We start from the raw sequence: 23,217 nt of genomic DNA, 5'->3' as shown, positions 1-23,217 counted from the left end.
GCAGAAGAATACAAAAATAAATCAAACCCTTTTGTCTCTGTTCTGTGGGATAGTCGAGTGTGTTGCAGAGAACCATCAAAGACCTGGAAGCAAAGGTCTTCTTCCTCCAAGTCAATTACAGCTACTTCAGGAAATATTGATGGGGGATTTGAAAACGCTGTGGGAATCCAACAAATCCATCTAGTGCATGGCATTGAGCTCAGGTGAATGTCAGCGAACAGAGGTGATGAGAGAGAGCAGCACTGGAGGTGGAGGTCATGCACTATACGGCTCTAACACATGAACAAGACGGACACGTGTAAACAGAGCATTGATTGGGTGTTTAAGAGAGAGACTGAAGGAGTGACGGCCGAGCAGACAGACAGCGTGAGCGTGAGAAGAGGGAGATCTGACAGCTCTCCACGTGAGTGTGAGACAGACAGTGACATCTGTTATTTCTCTCGCTCCGTGTTAATGATGTGTGTGCATACTGCTGCCCTCTTGGATCCAACATGAGTAATTACATCCAAATGATTACGATACATTTGAGACCCCAGACGGCATGAATGAGAATACATCTGCACATTGCACTCAAGGATACCCTGATTAAAATCGCCATTTCACTTTACTTCAAGCTACATTTGGGAATGAGGCCTGTTGGTTGATAGTAGGTCGTTCTAACTGATGATTATTGTCTACATATCCTCTGGTGTTGGCACATTGGTCATGACAAAACTCTGTTGCATTGCCAACAATCGTTGATGGTGCCTAAAACCACCAACTCTCATTAAAAATGAATGTCTGCTCATTTAGTGTGCACAGCTGTAAATGCTTGGCCTTGTCAATCTCGAATATAAACTGAGTCTTGCTCTTTCTTTCCATTTTGGAAAACACTGCAGTTTCAAATATATAATTCAATAAGGCTTATATAATACAATCAACATCAAACATGTGATACGTGAGCTAAGTGCATATACTGAACTGAAACTTTCAGCAGTTTTCTGACTGTTGACAGAAACCTTACAACCACAAGAATCTGCATTAGAATGGCTTTGGTACAAGCTCCACACATTACACGCATCCATGTGCATGGAGAGTAGACCTTTATCAGCTGGAGCACTGACAGATCATGGAGCAGAGCTTTCCTTCAGCCCACACGAAGATGAGTCAATCTGATTCTGTCATGGGATCACCATCAGTTGAATCAGCACTGCTTCACTGGATATCCACTGACATTTAAGAATGATAATGCTGTGTCACAGCATAAGAAATCAGTAATGAAATGCTGCCAAAGTGTGTTTCATGGATACTTGAGCAAGAAGCAGATCATATTCTGGCCTTATGTAGGACATATTCTGTAAAAATGTTTAATGCATGTGAAGCAATGATGAATAAAATCAAAATATCTTTTAAAATTAGCTCCATATTTTCACCATATCATATAAAATATGAGCCATAAAAGCCTGATGTGCAAATGTGGGACGGTCCCAAAATCTGGAGCTTTGTTCTGCGTCCTGCAAAACGTAAGCAATGTCCTGCATTTCAATTATGTCTGTATTCGTTTCTTTCTTCCTTTAATTTACAATCTACAATAAAAAATATAATAATAAAAAAATGTGATTGTCATTTAAAAATCCATTTGCACAGCCAACATGTTGTAGCAAGAGTGTGGAACCAACACATTCAGATCCAGTGAAACAAAACAAGTTCAAGATGTGTTAAATCCAGTAGTGCTAATCCAGCGCTCACCAAGAGCGTACGCTGCCTGCTATTAGCTCATAATCTCCAAACACTGCTACGATCATGTGAAGAGAAACAGAGACCAATTGTTGAATAAAGTTGTTATTTTTGTTTTCTTCGTTTAAATGATTGTTGTGGCCTCATAACGTTACTGTTGAACCACTGATGGCAGATGGATTACTCTGATGACGTCTTTCATACTTTTCTGGACTTGCACTGACAGTGTAACTTGGCAGTCTATGGGACAGTAAAAAGACTCCCAGACTCCCGGGTTTGGAACGACATCGGGGTGGAGTAACCCTTTAATGTTTGCATAGTCTAATAAAGGAACATAAACTAGTCACTACTTAAGGAAATGTATATTAGCATAAAATTGGATTTTTACTAACTAGCCTGTTACCAGAGGTGCAAAAAGTATCATCAGAACCTCAAAACTGCAATAAATCAAGGTTGTATTAATCAAACTGAATGCCACAGAGAAATAACCACTAGTTACTGTAGGCCTAAAACAACAGAAAACTGTTTTTTTTTCTTAATATTCTATCTTCAGGTTCAATAAACTGTTCTATTAAAGTCCTGGTCTGGACTAGCATGGGAGTTCATGCTGAGGCAGGATTATGTGTGCAAAATAAAGTTTCTCACCCGCAGTCGATGGTCATCTGTATCCACCACTGTGGCCACTCGGATCAGAGCAGGATTCCTCTTGTCGACCACCTCCAACTTCATACTGAGCTGGAAACTGTGAGGAGGTTTCTGCAGAGAGAGGCTTGTTCAGGCACCTGGGGGGTCTCGTGGACCTGGAGATGTTCGGCCAGAGGCACATGCACTCACCACTTTGAAGGCTCGAGCAGGAGCTGGTAATGAGCTGGTCTCTGCCAAGTATTTCTCCCAGGAGAAGTTCTTCACATCAGAGTATCCTACAGCACACAGACAGTGAGGTTTGAGGGGTTTTATGCTGTATTATGAGATCGTTTGGAAAATGCTGCTGAACTAAGATGATAGAGACACCATTAAACACTGCTAAACATAAAGAAATAAAAACCAATGGACCTTTTCTGAGAGAATGAAACATGAAATGATCCACGACTGTCTTTTTGAGTGGGGTTATTTTAATAATTTCAGCTATTGTTTTGTCCTGTGGAATAAATGTAAACATATTTTATGTAAAATATATTACTCAAGACTGTACTAAATAAAAAATAACATGCATTTTGTACAATCTCTCTTATTTTGTCAAAATTATCACATTTTCACAGATTCTGCAAGGGGTTGTCAAACTTTTGCATGCCACTATATATATATATAATAAAGAGGGAAAAAAACGTTCTATTTGCTTTTAAACTGTAAACGCTTTTCACTAAGCTGTTGTAGTTTTTTTCCAGTTTTTGCTCCATGTCACAGTAGTTTTTGGGAGTTCAGGTTTAGTGCATCTCCTGTCCTGAAGGATGTGGTGCTGCTCCTTCAAGAGTCACTCTCAACTTTATCTGTCTATAAAAAATTAGTCGTAATGTCCAGTATTGCACAACACTGTTTTTTACCCAAGCAAAGTCTCTGAGAACCTGACGCCCTGTTATTCTGGAAAATACTGGCGCTGGAGACTAAATGATTCCCGATGGTTCTGCACTTAATTCTTAATTCTTTTGCAGTGAACGTGTATATTTTCTTCTCTGCTTGTTTTTTCTGATCCTGCAGAGCTAATGAGGATTTCGTTGACCAACGGTCATGCCTTAACTTTGTGATTTCTGTACTGCATTAGTTTTGAATATCTCTCACAGGGATTTAATAATTTCATCTGTAAATGAAAACCTGCCTGATAATTCTGCACATCTGTATATAAGGAGCTTTTCACTTCCAGCCTTCATGGACAATTATATATCACCCATAAATGATTAAATACAAAAATTAATAGTAGTTATTAAGATTGATATGGTTTGGAATTGGTAAAATGTGCTTGCAAAAAAAAAAAAAATATTAGAATATCAATGTGGCTAATTATTATGCATGCACTGTAAGATGTGTTCCTTTACACAGAGTAAGGGGCATAAGGAAACTGTCCCGCTCAAGGCCTCTACGCTTCACATCAACACACACGCCAAGGTTTCTTTTTTTTTTGTGCTTCCCCATCTCCACCCCAATCATTAGTGCCGTTTCGTTCTGTCTTTGATAGCACATATAGAACAATCTTTTGAAAAAGCGCCATATCCAAAATTTCTTTCAAATTTAATTCAAGCACTTTCAAGGAACTATGTTTGTCTTCAAGTACTTTCCAGGGCTTGAATCCATATGTCTGAAATTCAAGTACTTTCAAGAAGCGTAGGGACCCTGGGAATGGTTTTCACATGCTACGATCTAAAGCAGCTCAAAGACCTAACATCTTACTGCATATAATCAGAGATCCGCAATTAATGAGCTACAAAAATACAGACCTGACGTTTCCTTCTGCCTTCCATAAGCTCTTTCCAGAAGAGGAATAGGCTTCTTCTAAAGCAGGCTATTTTGTAATAGTGTTTTAAAAAGCAGTTTTTTTTTTTTTTTTTTAACTGATTAGTGATATTTGTGTTGGCGTGTTGCATCACCTGGAGGGGTGGTGAGGGTCCTGCCGTTCTCCTGACACCAGCCGACAGGATGGATGTAAGGACTCGTTGCATCACACCTGTGGAAAAGAAGAAATATACAAATGCAAACACATTTTGAAAAAAATATATATATATTTTTTTTATACATAATTATGTCTTATCTTGTTTGGGACAGACAATGCATGCATTAAAATGCAATAAAATGCACAAATTAACACAGTTTTTCAATCCATCTGCGCTGGTTGGTGACAACCCAAAAAATGGTGCACACATCTGACAGTCACAGAGAGAAGAGAAGTCTAAAAAACTCATCCACCTTCAAAAGGGACGTGGAATGTATCTTTTGTTGTTTGACTGTCTACATTAACTGTACGCATCATAATTACTTCTTTTCCTGTGGTTTATTGTCTCACAAGAGCATGAAAGCATCAAAATTCAACCAGATGCTCAAAAATGTTTGGCAGGTAATGTTAATATATTTCAATACCGGATTTTAAGGAGGTTTTGATAGTTTACGTAGGATAAACATTTGTGGAGCTGTGCTGGGTCTCTACTCAGTCCTGAAGCAGAACTAGTTGAGAATGAGTGATGTACCGGTCATTTGAGCAGAGCTGGAGTAAAGCTGACCAGCCCCAGATCTGATGCAGTGTCTGCTGAATTATGAACTCACACAGCAACCAATGATCCTGAACTACTGAAATGATTTGTTTGAATCAAGTGAAACACATGTTTGTGTGAGAGAGATGTTCAGGAGCTGCTGTGGCTCAATGCACAGAGCTGTCAGATGAGTTCATGTGATCGGAGTGTGTGTGTGTGTGTGTGAGAGTGTGTGTGTGTGTGCTGTTCACTGTGGTACTATCCTCCTCCTCCTGAGTAATTGATGAGCAGTTAAAAGCATTCTGCCTGCTCGACACACACACACACACACACACACACACACACACAGAATGATAACTGGGTCACTCATAAGAATGAGAACGTGCCCCATTCGTGTCTTCATGACTTATTATGACTGTTATAATTAAGAAGGAACTCATTTTAGTCATTCTATAGATTTAAGATGTTCAGTTTCATCTGATCAGCATTTCAGCCAATGTTTCATGAGCAGGAGATACACAGAGTTAAAATAATTCACTCTACCCAAATGATGATGCTTTGAGTTTGAGTTTGATTCAAATACAAAAAATATATGATTTTATTTAGTCAAAAAAGTAATTAATAAATCAAATAAATACAAAAAAAATAATTTAAAACAAATAGATTTGATTCATAATTTGGGTTTTTAATATTTTGGAAAGCGTTAGGTTTGGCACAAAACATGAACAATGTCTTGCGTTATTAATATCTTTAAACTACGAGTGATCGTGGAGAAATTAGGAGAATTGCTAAAACTGAGTGAAACTAGCAGAATTTCTTTGCTGTAACAACACACACCGGTTTAGAGGAAATACTTCAACAACATCTATGTGCTCATGTAAATGCATAAGCAATTACCATCTCAAGTTTTTATACTGATAAAAATCTACATAAAGTCTTTGTTATGATAACTATTGTCTCTCTTTCGGGGAAAGGCCCAGCAGGAAGGAAGCATAAAGACATGAACTGAAAGATGTGAATGTACCAGTAGTCATAAGTCTCGTCCCAGCTGTCAAAGTGCACCAGGAATCTGCTGTCCACCATGTCTGTGATCGTGGCCACACAGATGAACGAGGGATTCTTCTTATCGATGGCCTCCAGCTTCATACCCACCCTGAACCCCGACGGCGTCACCGTCTGAAAAACATTCGGTTTAATAACCTAAATTAATATGTATTAACCAATGATTTCCTAGCATTTCAAGATGCAGTGAAATCCTGACGCTAAAATCAAGTCAGGCTTTAATAAATGCTCCGTTTCACTAGTATCTGTGTCCTGTTTAATGTAGGTTAGATGTGCTGTGGATGCTTCATCAGGTGAAGAGAAACAGTGCCATCTGGGGGAGACGCTCTCACCATGTTCTGGTTCTGAAACAGGGCTTTGGGTGCCGTCTGGATTTTATTTAGTTTGATGTAAGAGGACCAGCTAAACTCTTCATCTTTCATCCCTACAGAAACACACACAAAAACACACACAAGCCATGTGAGGAACACGAGTACACACTGCTGCGCTGTAGTCATATAAAACCGAACAGAACAGTTTCATCTCAACTACACGATGGCCATTGAACGTTTGGAACTGAATTGTGGGTGTCTCTTGCCTTTCGGTGGATGCAACTTGTGTCCGGTTTTCTCACACCATCCCACTGGGTGAATGTCAGGAGAGCTGGAATTTACCCAGAAGTCATAGCAGTCCGAATACTTATCAAAATGCAGTCTGATTCGATGTCCTAGCACCTGCAGATACGCACAGTACATCCACGAGGTGGAAAGTGAGGTGACAACATTTACTACAGACCACACACAGAGTATTTAGAAAGTAGTTCAGCTCTGGTTGTTACCTCAGCGACGGCGAGGACACAGTACATGGACGGGTGATCGGGGTCGATACCCTCCAGTCTCATCCCAACCCTAAAACCATTCTTACACTGCGGAAGTGACTGATACTGCACACACACACACACACACACACAGAGAGAGACACACACACACACACATACAGAGAGACACAGACACACACACACACACACACACACACACACAGAGAGACACAGACACACACACACACAGAGAGACACAGACACACACACACACACACACACACAGAGAGAGACACACACACACACACACAGAGAGAGAGACACAGACACACACACACAGAGAGAGAGACACAGACACACACACACACAGGAGACACAGAAACACACACACACACACAGAGAGAGAGACACAGACACACACACACAGGAGACACAGACAGACACACACACACACAGAAACACACGCACACACACGCACACAGAGAGACACAGACACACACACACACACACACACACAGAGAGAGACACAGACACACACACACAGAGACACACACACACACAGAGACACACACACACACACACAGAGACACACACACACACACACACACACACACACAGAGACACAGACACACACACACACACAGAGAAACACAGACACAGACACACACACACACACACACACACAAGCGCACACACACGCACACACACACACAGTTATACACAGTAATACAGGTGGCTGTTAATTCTTTCAGTGCATTCAGAAAATATTCAGACTCCTCCATTTTTTTACATTTTATGTCACAAGCTTATGCTAAAATGATACACTTCATATTCATACCCCACAATGACAAAAAAACTGATTATTTTGCACATTTATTACAGAGTTTCTGCAGTTTTATGAAAGTAAATTTTAAACTATTAAAGATCAAATACAGAAAATGTAAGGAATGCATTGAAGGGAACAAAATGCATTAATACTGTATGATATAGTTCAGTAATATCATGGATGCAACGAGAGAAATATCACCTGTTCAAATCTGATACTGATTTATGGGATAAGTTCACTCAAAAAAAATTTATTCTAGCATAATTCACACATGCCTATGTCATTTCAAACTTATCTGACTTTCTTTCTTTTATAAAACATTAAAGACTATATTTCTTAAACTGTTGGTAACCAAACTGTGCTGGAGCTGCAAAAAAAGGACTGTAAATATTTCCAAATACCCAGCTTATGAAAAAATATATATATAATCATTGCCATTTTAGCCTAAAACTTTATAGGTAAAAATTGTGTTAAATGAAATAAAATATGTATTTCAAAAACTAGGACTGTATTTTGTATTGTCTACTTCTTGTGTTACACAACGGGATTTTAAATGATCTTCTGGGCAAAGTTTCTCAGCTAAATATTTATGTGATTAATTCATTGTTGCATTGTGTAATTAATTCAATTAAATCACTTGACAGCCCTAAAAAATATAATCCATATCAGCAAAATACTGTACTGGTGCATCACTAGATAATGATGCATGCATCCAAGTGGAAACACAGGTGTTTTTCTTTCATAACCGTGTGTGTGTGTGTGTGTGTGTGTCATATCAGGACACAACTCTGTATAATGACATGGGTATGACACAGGTATTACAAGGAGAGGGTGACTTATGAGCACATAACCCATGTCCCCATTTTTCAAAACACTTATAAATCATACAGAATGAGTTTTTTTGAGAAAGTAAAAATGCACAAAGTTTCCTGTGAGGGTTAGGGTTAGGTGTAGGGTTGGTGAAGGGAGATAGAATATACAGTTTCTACAGAATAAAAACCATTACACCTATGGGATGAACACACTTTACACAAAAACAAACGTGTGTGTGCATGTGTGTGTGTGTGTGGTCTCACCTCTTTGAAGAGTTTACTGGGTGCAGCGACGGCTCTCTCCTGCTCCAGGTACGAGGCCCAACACCACGCCTTCTTCTTGCCTCCGTACGGAACCGCTGCATCATGGGAAACAGTCACAGGTGTCACAGCCATGTGTGTGTGTGTGTGTGTGTGTGTGTGTGTGTGCGCGTGTCTCACTGTATCTGAGCAGCGCTGCGTCTCCCTTGCGTTTCCTGCGGCCTCTCGTCGCCCCACGTGCCGGTCGCCTGCTTTCTTTCTCTTCCTGTCACACACACACACACACACACACACACACACACATCAAAACAGGAATCTAATGTGAAATCTGCAGTAGCTTCCAGAACAGAAACATTGAGATCACTGTATCATCCTGAAATCTCTTTCATGTGTTGTTTCATGCTGTCTCGATATTGTTTTTAACACGGCTAATATTAAACATGCTGAAGAAAGCTTTTTTAAATTCTTCTGAAACTTTTAAAAAAGCCCTGTTTACTCTATGAGCACTGCCCAGCATTGTGCACAGGTGCCACAGGTAACACGGTTTAAATGTGCACAGGTTAAGATGTTCTCACTCTTTCGAGGCTTCGACCAGAAACTAATGCCGTTTGGTTTCAGGGACTGTTAAATATATCTGGCCACAGAGACCTGTTTCTTTCCTACCCACACGTCACTGCCACATACAACCATCCGCAGGAGTCTGAACACAGAGATGAAGAGTACAGGTACTGACGTAGTCTTCATCGTCCTCCTCGGCGATCTCCATCGAGCTGTCCATGTCTTCAGTGAGTCTCTCGGTCAGACGGGATCTCTTCCTCCCCAGCGTCTCTCCGTTTGTTCTGGAGCCTTCTCTCTTCAGCTCTCTGCACCACAACAACACAATAGAATTATATAACACGAGATCAAGAATATGTCTTGTTTATTGTGTTCATCTCCCACAGTTGAGTTGTCTTTCTCTCTCTCTCTCAGCATGGCACAAGTCTGTGTGAGACAGGAAGACCCTTTCACAACTTCCTGTGGCCTGTTTCTTAACAGTACAGAACTGTTCTGATTGTTTGCCAGCAGCTGTCCTGCCTCATGTGACTGATAGCAAGGTTTAGTCATTATTGTGTCAGTAAAAACACATCTAATTATAATGTTTCATTTCCTGAAACGTTTTCTGTATAATGTAAATGCATGACACACTTCCGCTAGAAAACATCACTCATTTGTGCAGCATTTTCAACCCGTTCGTAATAAATCTGTAGCGCGACATGATTCACAACAATAATTCAACACATGGCTGATGCAAAAGAGCAAAATCCTGGATCTCATCACGAAGAGCTCATCAGTAGTGAGCAACACTATTCTTCTCCCACACTTCATCTTATTTGAGTATTTATAATGTCTATATTCATGGCATAACAATGTGTTACATACATTTGTGCAAATCACACCCTGATGAATGATTGTCTGGCCCATGTTTAGGAACAGACCAACAAATACATCCATATCTCCTAAAGCTCCCAGCTGCTCCACGCTGAGCTTCAGTACACAGTACTGGAAAATACCTCAACATGAACGCTTCATATCAACACTACTGCGTTTAACCAATCAGTGAGACGGCAGCAACAGAAACTCATGTCAAGTTTGCAGTATGCATACAATAGACATTTGACCAATTTAATGCATGCATGAATACCTGAACGCGTCTCATGTCACATTGCTGTTTTACAAGAGCAACAGGCCACACAAGGCTGTGTGTTACAGTGATTTTACCATGGCTAAGGGAATTACACTCCTGTATGTGTAGACAAGACAAAAAGACAAAAAGAAATAAAAAGAGGTGAAAGCCATTATTTGATCTTTTGAGACAGTTCAATGTCATTTCTAGGCGTTCAGCGACTGCGCTGGAGACCTTGTGTGTACAACATTACACTGACCTCAAGCTGACCTTCCTTTTCTGTGAACACATGCTCCGGAAGCCCCTTCTCGACTCACTTCTCAGAGAAAACGGTCAGTCTGGACGATTTACCACAAAAGCAGACTTAAACACTAAACAACTGTTTCATTTCTGAAATGTTAACTAAATCTCTGTACTCAAACGATGTGACTATAATCATATTGTTTAACATGCAGAATCATTCTTATATCATTATTATATCTCTCTGTATGCAGTGTGGATTCCATTCTAAACACACACTACATTGTAAAGCTCTTCCAAACCAGTGTGAGAGGTCACAAACACACACATGAGAACTGCACACTCACATCTAAACCTCACACACACACACACACACACGTCACTATACTCCACTGATCCCAGTACAGGTTTAGTGAGCTGTAGCTGTCAGATGTGCATTCAGTGTGTCAGAGACGAGAGCGAGGGAGATTTTCAGAGTCGCCAATGTTTCGCCATATGCATATTACCAGAACTCCATCAATTCCAGTAAGTTATGCTTATAGTGATGCAGAGAATAAACTGGGTGTGTGTGTGTGTGTGTGTGTGTGTGTGTGTGCAAGCAAAAAGAGGGTTTTTGTGCAAATTTTAGAAAGGTACATTTAAGACATTTTAAAAGACATTTCTAAAACAAAGGAATAAATATTAGGTGGAATGAACAAGTAAATGTCTACAGAACATTGTTTTAGCCACACTTTAAACTTAAAAAAATACAATTTACAAGAGATCTCCATTACTTTTTGAATCGCTGGAATCACTCTGCTCCTAAACACCAGAATATAGAAATAACTTCTGCTCAAATTTATCAGAATGAAGCGAGTCTGATTTAAATGAAGAAATATACAATCTAAAAATGGGCTCAATAAATCAACTTAATTCAAAGGAAAAACAAGTTTTCATTCCATGATGACAAATATTTGTTTCTGTTTTAAACAAACTCACTTCATTTTGTTCAACTTCTCAGTAAACAAAACTTTTTTTAATTTCTTTTATTTAGCATCTGAAATATGTGTCTTGATTCAAGGATGTTTAGATATCTGCATTGGAAAACTATCAAAAATATGAAAAACACATACATTTTTAGCAATGCATGCAATGCATTTATTGTTTATGAATTTAAGGCTTTTTGTTCTGATTTAAGACCATTTCAAAACCTTTGTTTGAAAAATTTTGATATTTTACAACATTTTAAAGCCCCTCAGAAACCCCGGACTGAGACCATCACACTGTGAGAGGGAGGGTGCACATGAAACGCTAAAAACACTAGCATCTGTTCTGTCAGATATCAGCAGAATAAAAACAACCTGACAGTGTTTAGAGCAAGAGTAGTGGAATTAGTGAAATATAATGGACTTCAGTGTTTTTTAAATTGCACTTCATTAAGTTTATGCTTAACTTTAAACTGAAATGAACAGTTAAATGTTCAGACAGAGAAACTGGGCTGGAACGCTAACAATAGGTGTCATGAAATTAGCATGACAGTCTTTGAGCTGTTTTTGGGCGCAGCAGGTGATAATCAGATCACTTCAGTGCTGGGAAAGATGCTTTTAAAAGTAAAGCATCACAATATTGTGATACTCCATAAAAGTAACTAATTGTGTTACTTTTGAGTTACATTTTGTCACCTAGGCTGGACTTGCTTTATTGTTTTTGAATAACAAATTTTTGGCATCTGTAAAGGCCCTTTCTCACAGAAAGTGAACTGAATGAACCTCAGGCTGATCTCTCTCATCACGGGAGAAGAGAGGAGTCAGTCAATACCAGGGAAAATAACACCGATATTTGATTGAAACTTCCAACAGCTCCAGCACATTGTGACAGTGACTTACTCTTGCTGCTCCTGCTGCAGACAGCGCTCGCTGCAGTGAAGCCCGTCAGACAGGAAGTCCACCGCCGAGCCCTTCCTGTTACAGCGCACACACACCAGGCCGCGCTGGGCCCACGACGTCTCCTCCTTAGATTGAGCTGAGGAAAATCAACACAGACCAGAACTCTTGACTGACTGACCCTTGACCTGATAACATTACTGACCAATCACAATGTAAGTCTGCGGAGGATCTGTGTGTTTTAAATGCCATTCAGCACCAAACCTTCTTCCCAGGACACTTATCACAGTGACTATGACCATAATCTCACCTACATCTGCTCCACTCTCAATCAATGACACTACTTCTACAGCAAAGAAGACTGTTAGTTCATTATGTAAAAAACAAAATTAGGAAAACTTCAAGGATATTTTCCAATTACCTTGATGTAATAATAATTATATAAAAAATAACATACTAGTAGTACGTACGATATCAATATTTATTGTAGTGCATGGAAGTGTAATATGTGTACTTTAAGTGTAGTTTACATCTACATTTGATTTTAATATATACACTGAGAAAATACTTTAAGACATTTATCTGTTCACTCGCACTAACATGATCAGCTGTAATCGCTTTTCTCTGTTCATTTGACTCCTTCTCGATGCACAGTCTCTTCTGGTAAATTATGTTACTGTGTGATTAAGAGAAAACAGCAATCCCAGGATTCATTCCAGCCCCCTTGAGACTAAATGCAGTCATCTTTGGCATGTTACGAGCAGGATGTTCAGATGTGTAACACAGGAGGACAGTGATGGTGGTGTGTTACCCTGGTGTGCGGTGGGGACGCTCCATGTGGTGATGGCGTGAGCTCTCTTGCCCCTCTCCTCCTCCATCTCGTCCGTTATGACCTCCAGGACCCCGAACTCATTCACCCGGAACTAAAACACACACACACACACACTGAATGTACACAACTAACCTACACACTCCTACAAGACGAGCGTCAGCCCATTACTGAAGATCATAAAGATGTAACGCAGCACACCGTACACAGTCTGAGGTTATATAATAAAGATGTATGTGCTGACCTTGAGCTGGCTGCCGGGCAGTGTTCCCACTCAGTCCTTCCAGTCCATCGCCCCGTACACATCAAACTCTGTGCTCGGGCCCGACGACTCCATCACATCTGAGGAACAGCGTGGAGTAGCCAAGCACACAGGCTTCACTCACTAGACAGCGTTTGGGGTTAGGGGTAGGGGAACTTCAGTATGTGCAATCCAGAAAAAAATAAGCCTTATTGAGATCACTAAATTGACATAAAATGTGTTTCTCTTTAGTTTTTGGGGAAAATACGGCCCAGACATACAGTATATGTGTGTGTGTGTGTGTGTGTGTGAGTGTGTGAGCGTGTGTATGCATGCATGTGCATCTGTTTGTTTGTTTTTTTATGTGTATTGTTTGAGTTTTGTGTGTGTGTGTGTGTGTGTATGCATGCATGTGCTAATGTGTGTGTGTTGTGTTTGTGTGTATCTTGTGTATATGTGTGTTAGTGCATGTTTTAGTTTTTTTTTGTGTATGTGTTAGTGTGTGTGTGTTTTGTGTGAGTGTGTGTGTATTGTGTGAGTGTTTTGTGTGAGTGTGTGTGTATTGTGTGAGTGTGTGTTTTGTGTGAGTGTGTATTGTGTTAGTGTGTGTGTGTATTGTGTGTGTTTTGTTAGTGTGTGTGTATTGTGCTAGTGTGTGTGTATTGTGTGAGTGTGTGTTTTGTGTCTGTGTGAATTGTGTTAGTGTGTGTGTTTTGTTAGTGTGTGTGTATTGTTTGTGTGTGTGTGTGTGTGTGTTGTGTGATTGTGTTAGTGTGTGTGTGTTTTGTGTCTGTGTGCATTGTGTTAGTTTTGTGTGTGTTTGTGTGTGTATTGTGCTAGTGTGTGTGTGTGTGTGTATTGTGTGAGTGTGTAAGTGTGTGTGTTTTGTGTCTGTGTGTATTGTGTTAGTGTGTGTGTATTGTGTTAGTGTGTGTGTGTATTGTGTGAGTGTGTAAGTGTGTGTGTTTTGTGTCTGTGTGTATTGTGTTAGTGTGTGTGTATAGTGTGTGTGGCATGAGGCCTCGCGCACGCGTGAGTCCCGGAGCCGCCAGCAGAGAGCGCTGTTGCTCGTCCTTCATCGCGGCGCTGGAAACTTTCAAGCTTCTGTTCAACAATGAATCAAACCGAAATTCTCGCAATATTGTCACATATTACAGGATACTGTGTGCGCGTTGCGTGTTTTGACACATTTTAACACGGTTTCGCATTAAATGCAGAGTCGAATATCTGGACGTGAAACATATTTCACTGCTGCAGTTGGTATTTATAGATATTTGTTACGTTATATAATTAAACAAAGTTAATTTTCTCAACATATATTTAATATTTCCGTGCAAATGCTTTACTTTTCTGTGTAAAGTACAATATATAAGCAATAATAATTTAAGTAATGATTTAAATCAAATTTGAAGACGACGAATGGTGATGATGATAAAATAAAATGCATGTTAATTTTCCACCGTGTGTTTTTCTGTGAAACGCGTTTATTTCTGTGTATTTCTCGCTTGCAGCTCTATTGTATTAACTAGTTTCCTCTGAAAGCGGTGAAATGGTTGAGCTCGACGGACACAGTGCAGTAATATTTCCCTCTAAACATCGACGAAGATGAGCTGCGATGACATGCTCCACACGGCACAGGATCAGATATTAAAACACTTTTCTTTAATGTGTTTTAAAGGCAGTTTCTCAAAATGGCGGAGCAGGAATTAAATTCACTATATAATTGAAAGACAGGGGCCTGGCGGATCGCGACATTATTGCTGATCAATGACATTAAGTGACTGATTGAGCCGATCGCAGAGGTGATCCAGACATGTTTTGTTTCGCAAGAGCAGTTCCTGTCGCTCCCAGCCTTCATGAGCCTTCTTCTAAACACACACACACACACACACACACACAGATAAACGTGATTTATTCCTGCCATCAGCCGCACATGCACACTTTGATCCTTCCTATCGACTGCGTCTATTCTGAGAGTCATTCATTCGCGTTATTCTTTATTTCTTACTCTCTTCCTGCTGCTCATATTATTGATGACACGTCCAGGCGTTTTCTACTTTATATCTAACTTTCATTATTATTGCTACGCATTAAACCTCCCGCGAAAGTCTAAGACGGCGCGTAAAGGATTATTAAAGAGTATAAAATGCTGCACAAGCAGTTTATTGTAGCGTGCGAGTGTTTTAATTTGTCTGTTTCTTACCCAAATTCTCCCACGAGTGCTGAGAAATTGGCCAGGATGACTCCAGTGCGCATGCGCGCAGCCCATCATCACAATATCGAAAGTTTTGCGCTGAAACAATTCCGACGGATCTCTCGACGACGTCGCGCGCGCTCACCGCGCCGCCGACCCCCCGCGACACGCGCGCGCGGCGCTTTTAACGCGCGGGGACGTGCTCGGACGCCGCGAAACATCGCCATTGCTGTTTTGCTGCTAAAAATAAATTAATGCGTGGAGCCCATGCTTTCACAATGTACAGAAACGTCTCAGTAAATACAAACGAGCAAACTCTCGAGTGTTATTGGAGAAATGTGACGCGAACAAACGCTGTGAGGCTATTGATCAGCACTGCTCCGGTCTGAACTGTTCTGTACAGAGCCACACACACAATAACCCTGAACTACACACAGATTCAGCTCGACGCAACACCATCATACACCGCTTTACAGATGTAGGCTACAAAATAGCACACTTAACTAAGCTGTTTAGAACAGCACTAGATATTATTCCACTGAAACATACTGAACTCTAGCCTACTACACGGAGTTAAGGTTTCATCTCCTGAAAGTCTGTTTAACTGTTCAGTGCACTTGGCTTGTGTAAATGAATGCACATAACACTTATTTTCTGTCCCTGAGCACAGAGTAGAATTCATCTCAGATCTCTGGATAAAACTCTAAATTAGGTTTTTTGTTTTTGTTTTTTGGTTGGCCAACCAAGCAGAGCCTGGATTTATTTATTGTGCAATTTGTGACACAAGTGTTATTTATTACTGCACTCTTACTAGAAGTGTTATTCAGGCCTTAACTATGTAGTAATTTGCACTTTATGTAACCACACTGACAGATAGTTGTTTATCAGGTAGTCTGTTTAGACCAGAGATGAACTGAAACTGAATTGACCGTCATCACTGGTCGTGTAATCAGTGCAGTGTAGAGCTGCACGCCTCAGAAAGTGGTTTTGGTTTTAGTTTAAATCTGGCCACTTGCAAGGACTCAGCGTCATGCTAACATAAAGAGATTTTGTCACACACAATATACGTTTCTGCAAATTCAAGTTCTTGATTCAGGTGTATACCTTTACATATGAAATTCTTCTATTAAATGTGCTTGTAGGGTGTATTGATCATACATCACTGTTATCTCTGAGATTCGGAGCTGGTCAGCTAATCTTTAATTATCTCTAGATCTGTGGTTCCAGTCCCCTCTGCACATTTGTGTGCGTCTCTTCTCACTTCAGATGCTTACTCTATTGAACCGTAAGTGTCCTGTGAAGTGAACATCACAGGAGATTCCACCATGATGATGTGAAGGGCATTAAAGTGTGTGAGACGTGAATTTCATCGTATATTATGTCACACTTCACACTTGTCTATTAAGTTTCATCTGTGTGAAGTCTCTGCAGGCCGTGGCGTAGCACACTCGGTGAACGTATGTTGTGAAGTAGAACAGATATCCTGTGCTCAGCAGTGAACACTGTGTAGGGATCATGTCAATGGGAACACAACTCTCATCTAATGAAATGATGATCTGAATCAGTGTTAAATCAGAGAGAAGCTGGAACCGAGTGCACAGTGTTAATCTGAAATCTACTAAAATTTTAGCATTGCTGAAAACAGAAACCAATCTAGCACAGCCTTACTTAACCAGGAGTATTTTTAGTGTGTGTGGGTAATTAGTTAGTGTAGCCCGGGCCTGGAGGTGGGCTTTATCCTGCCCAGCTTTACAGAAGCATTGCTAATCTTATTAAGAGCGGCCATGACAGATGCACTGATTCAGTCTTATGCTAGCTGCGAGAGCGCTGGCCATTCATGTTGTTGGACTACTGCTGCCGGTGCTGTGGGACCACGCTGATCAGACGCCATGGACAACCCCTGCCCATCCACAGCAAGCTCCACGACACCTGGGTAAAGTCTGATAGTCTAGTCTGAAGCATACTTCATTTACAGCAGTGCAGGCTTCTAATGGAAAGGAGTGACTGAATAACAGAGACCATGTGCAGGAATAACTCAGGCCTGATTGATCATGTTTGATTGAGAATGTGAAGACTGATGTGTGTGTGTGTGTGTGTGTGGTGTGTTCGTCGTCAGGCTGTTCTTCAGAACCTGTTGATGTGTATGCTGTGCTTCTACTCGCTCTACTATATCGTGGTCAGTCTCTGCATCGGCATCCTCAGGTCAGATTGTCCACGTTGAGCGGCACAACTTCTGTCGGTCTTTCTCTCTGTGTGTGTGTCTGCCTCTTATGTGGTGATGTGTCTAATGACTTCCTGTAATACAGAAAAACAGTCTATGTCAGTATTTCTCAACAATATTAGTCTCGTGGACTGTTACATTCAAATCACTGCTGCTGTTCTTGATGTGCATTCACAAAAATGGTCAGTTCTCCTGTTCAAGTCAAGAACAGTTCATCATGTTTTTAATTAGAATATTGTTGGGCCTATGCAGGTTTTTAAGGGTTAGACATTTTGAGTAACAATTTTGGTACTTTGTTGGATTCAGTGTTAGTTAGCATAACTGAGAGGCTGTTAAATATATATATATATATATATAACTCTTTCTCATTTATACTTAATTGTGTGTGTGTGTGTGTGTGTGTGTGTATTTATATATACTGAATCAAAACTTTGTTTGTTAAACAGCTTTAATTTTAGTTCAAGATTTAGTTATTTTTTGTACTTTTGTCATGTTTAGTATTTATTTCTTTAGTTTTTTATTCATTTTTATTTCAGTTTTGGTAATTGTAGTACATTAAATTAAATTAAATTAAATTAAATTGTATTGAAATTGAAATGTTGCTTTGGAAAGTAGTGTTTATTTTATTTAAAATAATGAAAATGTTGTTTTAGTGGTTTTAATTTTTAGTTTTATTTATCTAGAATAATCCTGGTTGGGTTACTGTAATGAAAAATCTGGATCCTAAATTTAGCGATCTACAAATAAGCACAATATTGACTGTAGTAAAGCAGGATCAGTTTGTGTTGCGCATTGCATTTAACTCTCATTTGCCATGTGTTTTTTCAGCCTGATCTTATAAAAAAAATATTTTTAAAAAATCACAAATTAGCCGCAAATTCAGCAAGACAAAATAGTTAGGAATTGCAGTGAGATTGTGTTATTTTTTTTTCAGTAAACTTTATTGCAGTCATAAAACCTTTTATTAACATGATAGCATCATCCCATTCTTGATTTCATAATCCCAGGCTGTTTAGGTGTTTGTTTTGTTGTTGTTTGTTTGCTGTTTTCAGGGTGGAGGAGGTGGACAGCTTGTTAGCACCCTTTGACTACACCACTCAACCATCATGGCAAAGCCCCAAATATTTAGGTAGGCTAGCTTCAAATGTAAAGTAGATACTCTGTGTTGTGTAAAGCTGCATTCAACTCAATACTAGCTCAAGAGTTTCACTTATAGTCATACAACCTCTGGATTATGTATCATTATGATCACTGTGCAATGATCGGAGACATTTTGCTGCTACTAATCCTGTGCAGTATTGATCATGTTGTGTTGTGTTGTGTGTTGGCTGTCATACGTGTGTTTTGCAGTGAGTGTGATCTCCACAGAGGTGACCTATGTTCTGGGCGGTCTGATATTCGCGTGGATCGTGGAGGAGTGTGTGTGGGACTACGCCATCACTGTCACACTGCTGCACGTCGCTCTGACCGTAGCAGGTGAGAACATCTACACACACGCTACACACCTGACATCCGACATATTTGGTCAAATCAGTTTGATGCCTGATAGGAACATTGTGGGGGCAAATCAAATTTCCATCTCTCATCCCGGAGTTTTTAAAAGACACACAAAAATAATTAGTGAAAAGAAAAGTAGTGATAAAGTCCAACTAAATATATACTGAAGTTTGTTTGATTTGTTTAAAGTGGAACCAGTGCAAGTACGCTTCAGGTACACTTTAATACAGAAATCATACAATCAATATTAAGAGTGACAAAACACATTTTAGACATAATATAAAAAATGTGCATTGTGCAATAAAGAAATACGTTATATTTATACTTTATATTAGTGATTCTTCAGTGATATGTCAAAAATTTGAAGTATAGTTAGTATGAAATGAATATTTATTAAATAAATCTTGGCATATGCTTTATTTATTTGTTTACTAGTGTACAGAAATGTCCTTGCAATGGAAGCCTTACTCATAATACAGTTGATTATAATGATGTGAGTTATTATGAGCCGTGAAGTGTTTATCCTCTTCTGAATGGATGGACTTCTGGTAATTCACATGGAATGGCCTTCACACTGCTTTCTGGTGTCCTTTATGTGTGTATCATCCAAGTTATCCAGTTTACTGGCTTTACTTGGTCACGATACTCATTGAACAGAAGCTGATGTGCTTGCACCAAACAGAGATCGAAGACTCAGGTGTGTTCCTCTCCAAGAACTAATTCAACTCAAAAATAAGAAAAAGTCACCATTTTCTATTTTGTTTCGTTTGACCTTAACAATGTGAACATTTCCTGATCATATGAGAGGAGTATTCTAGATAAACGTGATGTGTCTCTGTCAGCGCAGTACTGTCATGCTGCAGTCTTATAAATACATCAGAGGTTTGAGAGCCACAGATTCTATTGAATAACATCCATTAGCAGAAAAACATCTTCACCCACTCAACACTGACAGCCTCAGACTACTGCACAATCTCAGCTGGGTTGTTTCACTTTCTGCTCCTGTTGCGAATCGAGTTGACCAGTATACTTCTGTGTTTATTTCATTAATTCCTTTCAAAAAGTGAAACTTGTATATTATATTCATTTATTACACAGAGACTGATATATTTCAAATGTTTATTTCTTTTCATTTTGATGTTTATAACAGACCAATACGAAGAAAGGATTTTTAGAAATCTTGGCCAAATTAAAAGTTTGAGCATGTATAGCACTCAATACTTAGTTGTGTCTCTTTTGTCTGAATGACTGCATCAATGCGGCGTGGCATGGAGTGGATCAGTCTGTGGCACTGCTCAGGTGTTATGAGAGACCAGGTGTATCTGATAGTGGCCTTCAGCTCTTCTGCATTCTTGGGTCTGATATATCACATCTTCCTCTTCACAATACCCCATAGATTTTCTATGGGGTTAAGGTCAGGTGAGTTTGCTGGCCAATTAAGAACAGGGACACCATGGTCCTTAAACCAGGTACTGGAAGCTTTGGCACTGTGTGCAGGTGCAGAGTCCTGTTGGAGAATTAAATCTGCATCTCCATAAAGTTGGTCAGCAGCAGGAAGCATGAAGCGCTCTAAAACTTCCTGGTATACGACTGTGACCTTTGACCTCAGAAAACACAGTGGACCAACACCAGCAGATGACATGGCAGCCCAAACCATCACTGACTGAAACCTTACACTGGACCTCAAGCAACGTGGATTGTGTGCCTCTCCTCTCTTCCTCCAGACTCTGGGACCCTGATTTCTGAAGGAAATGTTAAATTTACTTTCATCACAGAATATAACTGTGGAGCACTCAGCATCAGTCCAGTCCTTTTTGAAGCGAGACGCTTCTGACGCTGTCTGTTGTTCAAGAGTGGCTTGACACAAGGAATGTGAAGCTGAAACCCATGTCTTGCATACGTCTGTGTGTAGTGATTCTTGAAGCACTGACTCCAGCTGCAGTCCACTCTTTGTGAATCTCCCCCACATTTTTGAATGGTTTTGTTTCACAATCCTCTCCAGGGGGCGGATATACCTATTGCTTGTACACTTTCTTCGACCACATCGTTTCCTTCCCTTCTCCTCTCTGTTAATGTGCTTGGACACAGAGCTCTGTGAACAGCCAGCCTCTTTTGCAATGACCTTTTGTGTCTTGCCCTCCTTGTGCAAGGTGTCAAAGGTCGTCTTTCGGACAACTGTCAGGTCAGCAGTCTTCCCCATGATTGTGTAGCCTACAGAACTAGACTGAGAGACCATTTAAAGGCTTTGCAGGTTAATTAGCTGATTAGAGTGTGGCACCAGGTGTCTTCAATATTCAACCTTTTCACAATATTCAAATTTTCTGAGATACAGAATTTGGGATTTTCCTTAGTTGTCAGTTATAATCATCAAAATTAAAAGAAATAAACATTTGAAATATATCAGTCTGTGTGTAATGAATGAATATAATATACAGGTTTCACTTTTTGAATAGAATTAGTGAAATAAATCAACTTTTTGATGATTTTCTAATTATAAGGCCAGCACTTGTAGATTAGTGAATGCACAGAATTATGTACAGTAAACTTGTGTTGCAGTTCTGGAAAATGACATAAAGCTTACTAAGTAATAATGTTTAAAGAACAGTGATATCAGCTGAAGGACGTGTGCATAAACTAACAATTATCACATGACGTGACGTGTGATGGTCATGACAAAAAGTACATTGGCTTCTACAGAGATTTTTTGTCTATTCAAAGCTTTATTTGCATGGCATAATAATGAAGGCAAATGTCTTTGAATGATCGATAGATGATTGATAGATGTGATTCGTTGCATTTAATTTGAATATTTATTATATTTAATTAATTTAACTACTAAACTCTATCTATTGACAGTCCTTGATATTTTCATTGCATGTACTTTGCTCTGAGGATATGCATGTGTTTGTGGGAAAGGCTTTGTAAAAGTGTCTATGTGAAAGCTGCTCTTGAACCTGTCTCCGCTGTGATTTTGGTTTCAGTTATGGCTGATATTCCCTCGACAGAGCATTGGTGGATTGCTCTCGGTAAGTTCTCTCTTTTGGAAAAGCTTTCAGTTTTGGCGGCGAAACAGATGTGATTTTAGCTTCTGTCATTCGTGTGTGTGCTGAAGCGCTGGGGTCTGTCTCTCTGCTCTCCTGCAGGCTCAGGGTTGGTGATGATGATCTTTGGCGGACAGCTCCTGGCTTACACACTCTTCAGAAGTAATTTTGTGCATCCTGAAGATCTGCAGAACTTCTGACACGCTGTGGAACATCTACATGGATGAATGTTCTCTGTTTTTTATTTCTTTTTTACACCATAAGTAGTGTGTAAAGGTTTTGTTATTCCTAAACAGTATTTTGTCTGCTCGTGCTGATGAAGTAATTCCAGTAAATCAGTTTATTTTGGTGGCCTTTTGTGACATCATATGGTGAAATCTCACAATAGTCCAGTGGATTTTCACTCGAATGCAATAATGATTGTCTGTGATTACATGCAAGTTTACATTTGCTTCACTGCTCCACTTCATGATTTTGGCCATGATTTGGCCGAATATTAAAAGATCCTCCTATCATAGGTCAAAATCAGTAGTGTTTGATTTCTGGTTTGACATGTTTGCCGATGCATGCTTCTGAATAGTGAAAAACACTATGTATGAAACAAATAATTATGAATTGCATTATTGGTTATGAATGGTATGTTGAGTTAAGAAGTCGGGTAAAAAGTAAGCTAAATTTATAATCTAAAAAGTACTCAGAATACATGACTTAAATCACGTGATCTGGAATGGACTACAATTGGTTAGTAATTTACCAAGATCAGCTGACTAGCAATCATAA

General features: G+C 39.7%; 2 protein-coding genes across 3 annotated transcripts in view; one reads left to right on the top strand and one right to left on the bottom strand.

Moving 5' to 3' along the window:
* LOC113063452 (L3MBTL histone methyl-lysine binding protein 3) overlaps positions 1–15,966 on the bottom strand; it is a 42,101-nt gene extending 26,135 nt beyond the window's left edge. Inside the window, exons 1-14 of one of the 2 annotated variants that reach the window (XM_026233857.1) lie at positions 15,688–15,966; positions 13,488–13,628; positions 13,226–13,337; positions 12,418–12,553; positions 9,383–9,512; positions 8,830–8,914; positions 8,653–8,747; positions 6,772–6,876; positions 6,532–6,667; positions 6,287–6,378; positions 5,917–6,068; positions 4,296–4,372; positions 2,551–2,636; positions 2,362–2,472 (exon numbers count right to left, since the gene is read on the bottom strand). In XM_026233857.1, coding sequence (XP_026089642.1) covers positions 2,362–2,472; positions 2,551–2,636; positions 4,296–4,372; positions 5,917–6,068; positions 6,287–6,378; positions 6,532–6,667; positions 6,772–6,876; positions 8,653–8,747; positions 8,830–8,914; positions 9,383–9,512; positions 12,418–12,553; positions 13,226–13,292 — 1,272 coding nt within the window. In that variant the 5' untranslated portion in view covers positions 13,293–13,337; positions 13,488–13,628; positions 15,688–15,966. The remainder of the gene's footprint in view (positions 1–2,361; positions 2,473–2,550; positions 2,637–4,295; positions 4,373–5,916; positions 6,069–6,286; positions 6,379–6,531; positions 6,668–6,771; positions 6,877–8,652; positions 8,748–8,829; positions 8,915–9,382; positions 9,513–12,417; positions 12,554–13,225; positions 13,338–13,487; positions 13,629–15,687) is intronic. The other variant, XM_026233858.1, reaches the window with a different exon arrangement.
* A 1,456-nt stretch (positions 15,967–17,422) lies between these two features.
* On the top strand, positions 17,423–22,941 carry LOC113062762 (transmembrane protein 244). The gene is made up of 6 exons (XM_026232722.1): positions 17,423–17,611; positions 17,795–17,880; positions 18,952–19,028; positions 19,250–19,375; positions 22,378–22,422; positions 22,540–22,941. Exons 1-6 carry the CDS (start codon positions 17,516–17,518, stop codon positions 22,635–22,637), a joined length of 528 nt encoding a protein of 175 aa, XP_026088507.1. The 5' UTR covers positions 17,423–17,515; the 3' UTR covers positions 22,638–22,941.
* Positions 22,942–23,217: the final 276 nt, after the last annotated feature.

Source organism: Carassius auratus, chromosome 45, assembly GCF_003368295.1.
Source record: "Carassius auratus strain Wakin chromosome 45, ASM336829v1, whole genome shotgun sequence".
Lineage (NCBI taxonomy): Eukaryota > Metazoa > Chordata > Actinopteri > Cypriniformes > Cyprinidae > Carassius > Carassius auratus.
The sequence above is the reverse complement of the archived record's forward strand: the minus strand, read 5'-3'. Positions and strand labels throughout refer to the sequence as shown.

Coding starts and splice junctions, on each gene's coding strand:
- LOC113062762 (XM_026232722.1), top strand. CDS start 17,516: ATGTTGTTGGACTACTGCTGCCGGTGCTGTGGGACCACGCTGATCAGA. Junction 17,881..18,951: donor CTCTGCATCGGCATCCTCAG/GTCAGATTGTCC, acceptor TGCTGTTTTCAG/GGTGGAGGAGGTGGACAGCT. Junction 22,423..22,539: donor GCATTGGTGGATTGCTCTCG/GTAAGTTCTCTC, acceptor GCTCTCCTGCAG/GCTCAGGGTTGGTGATGATG.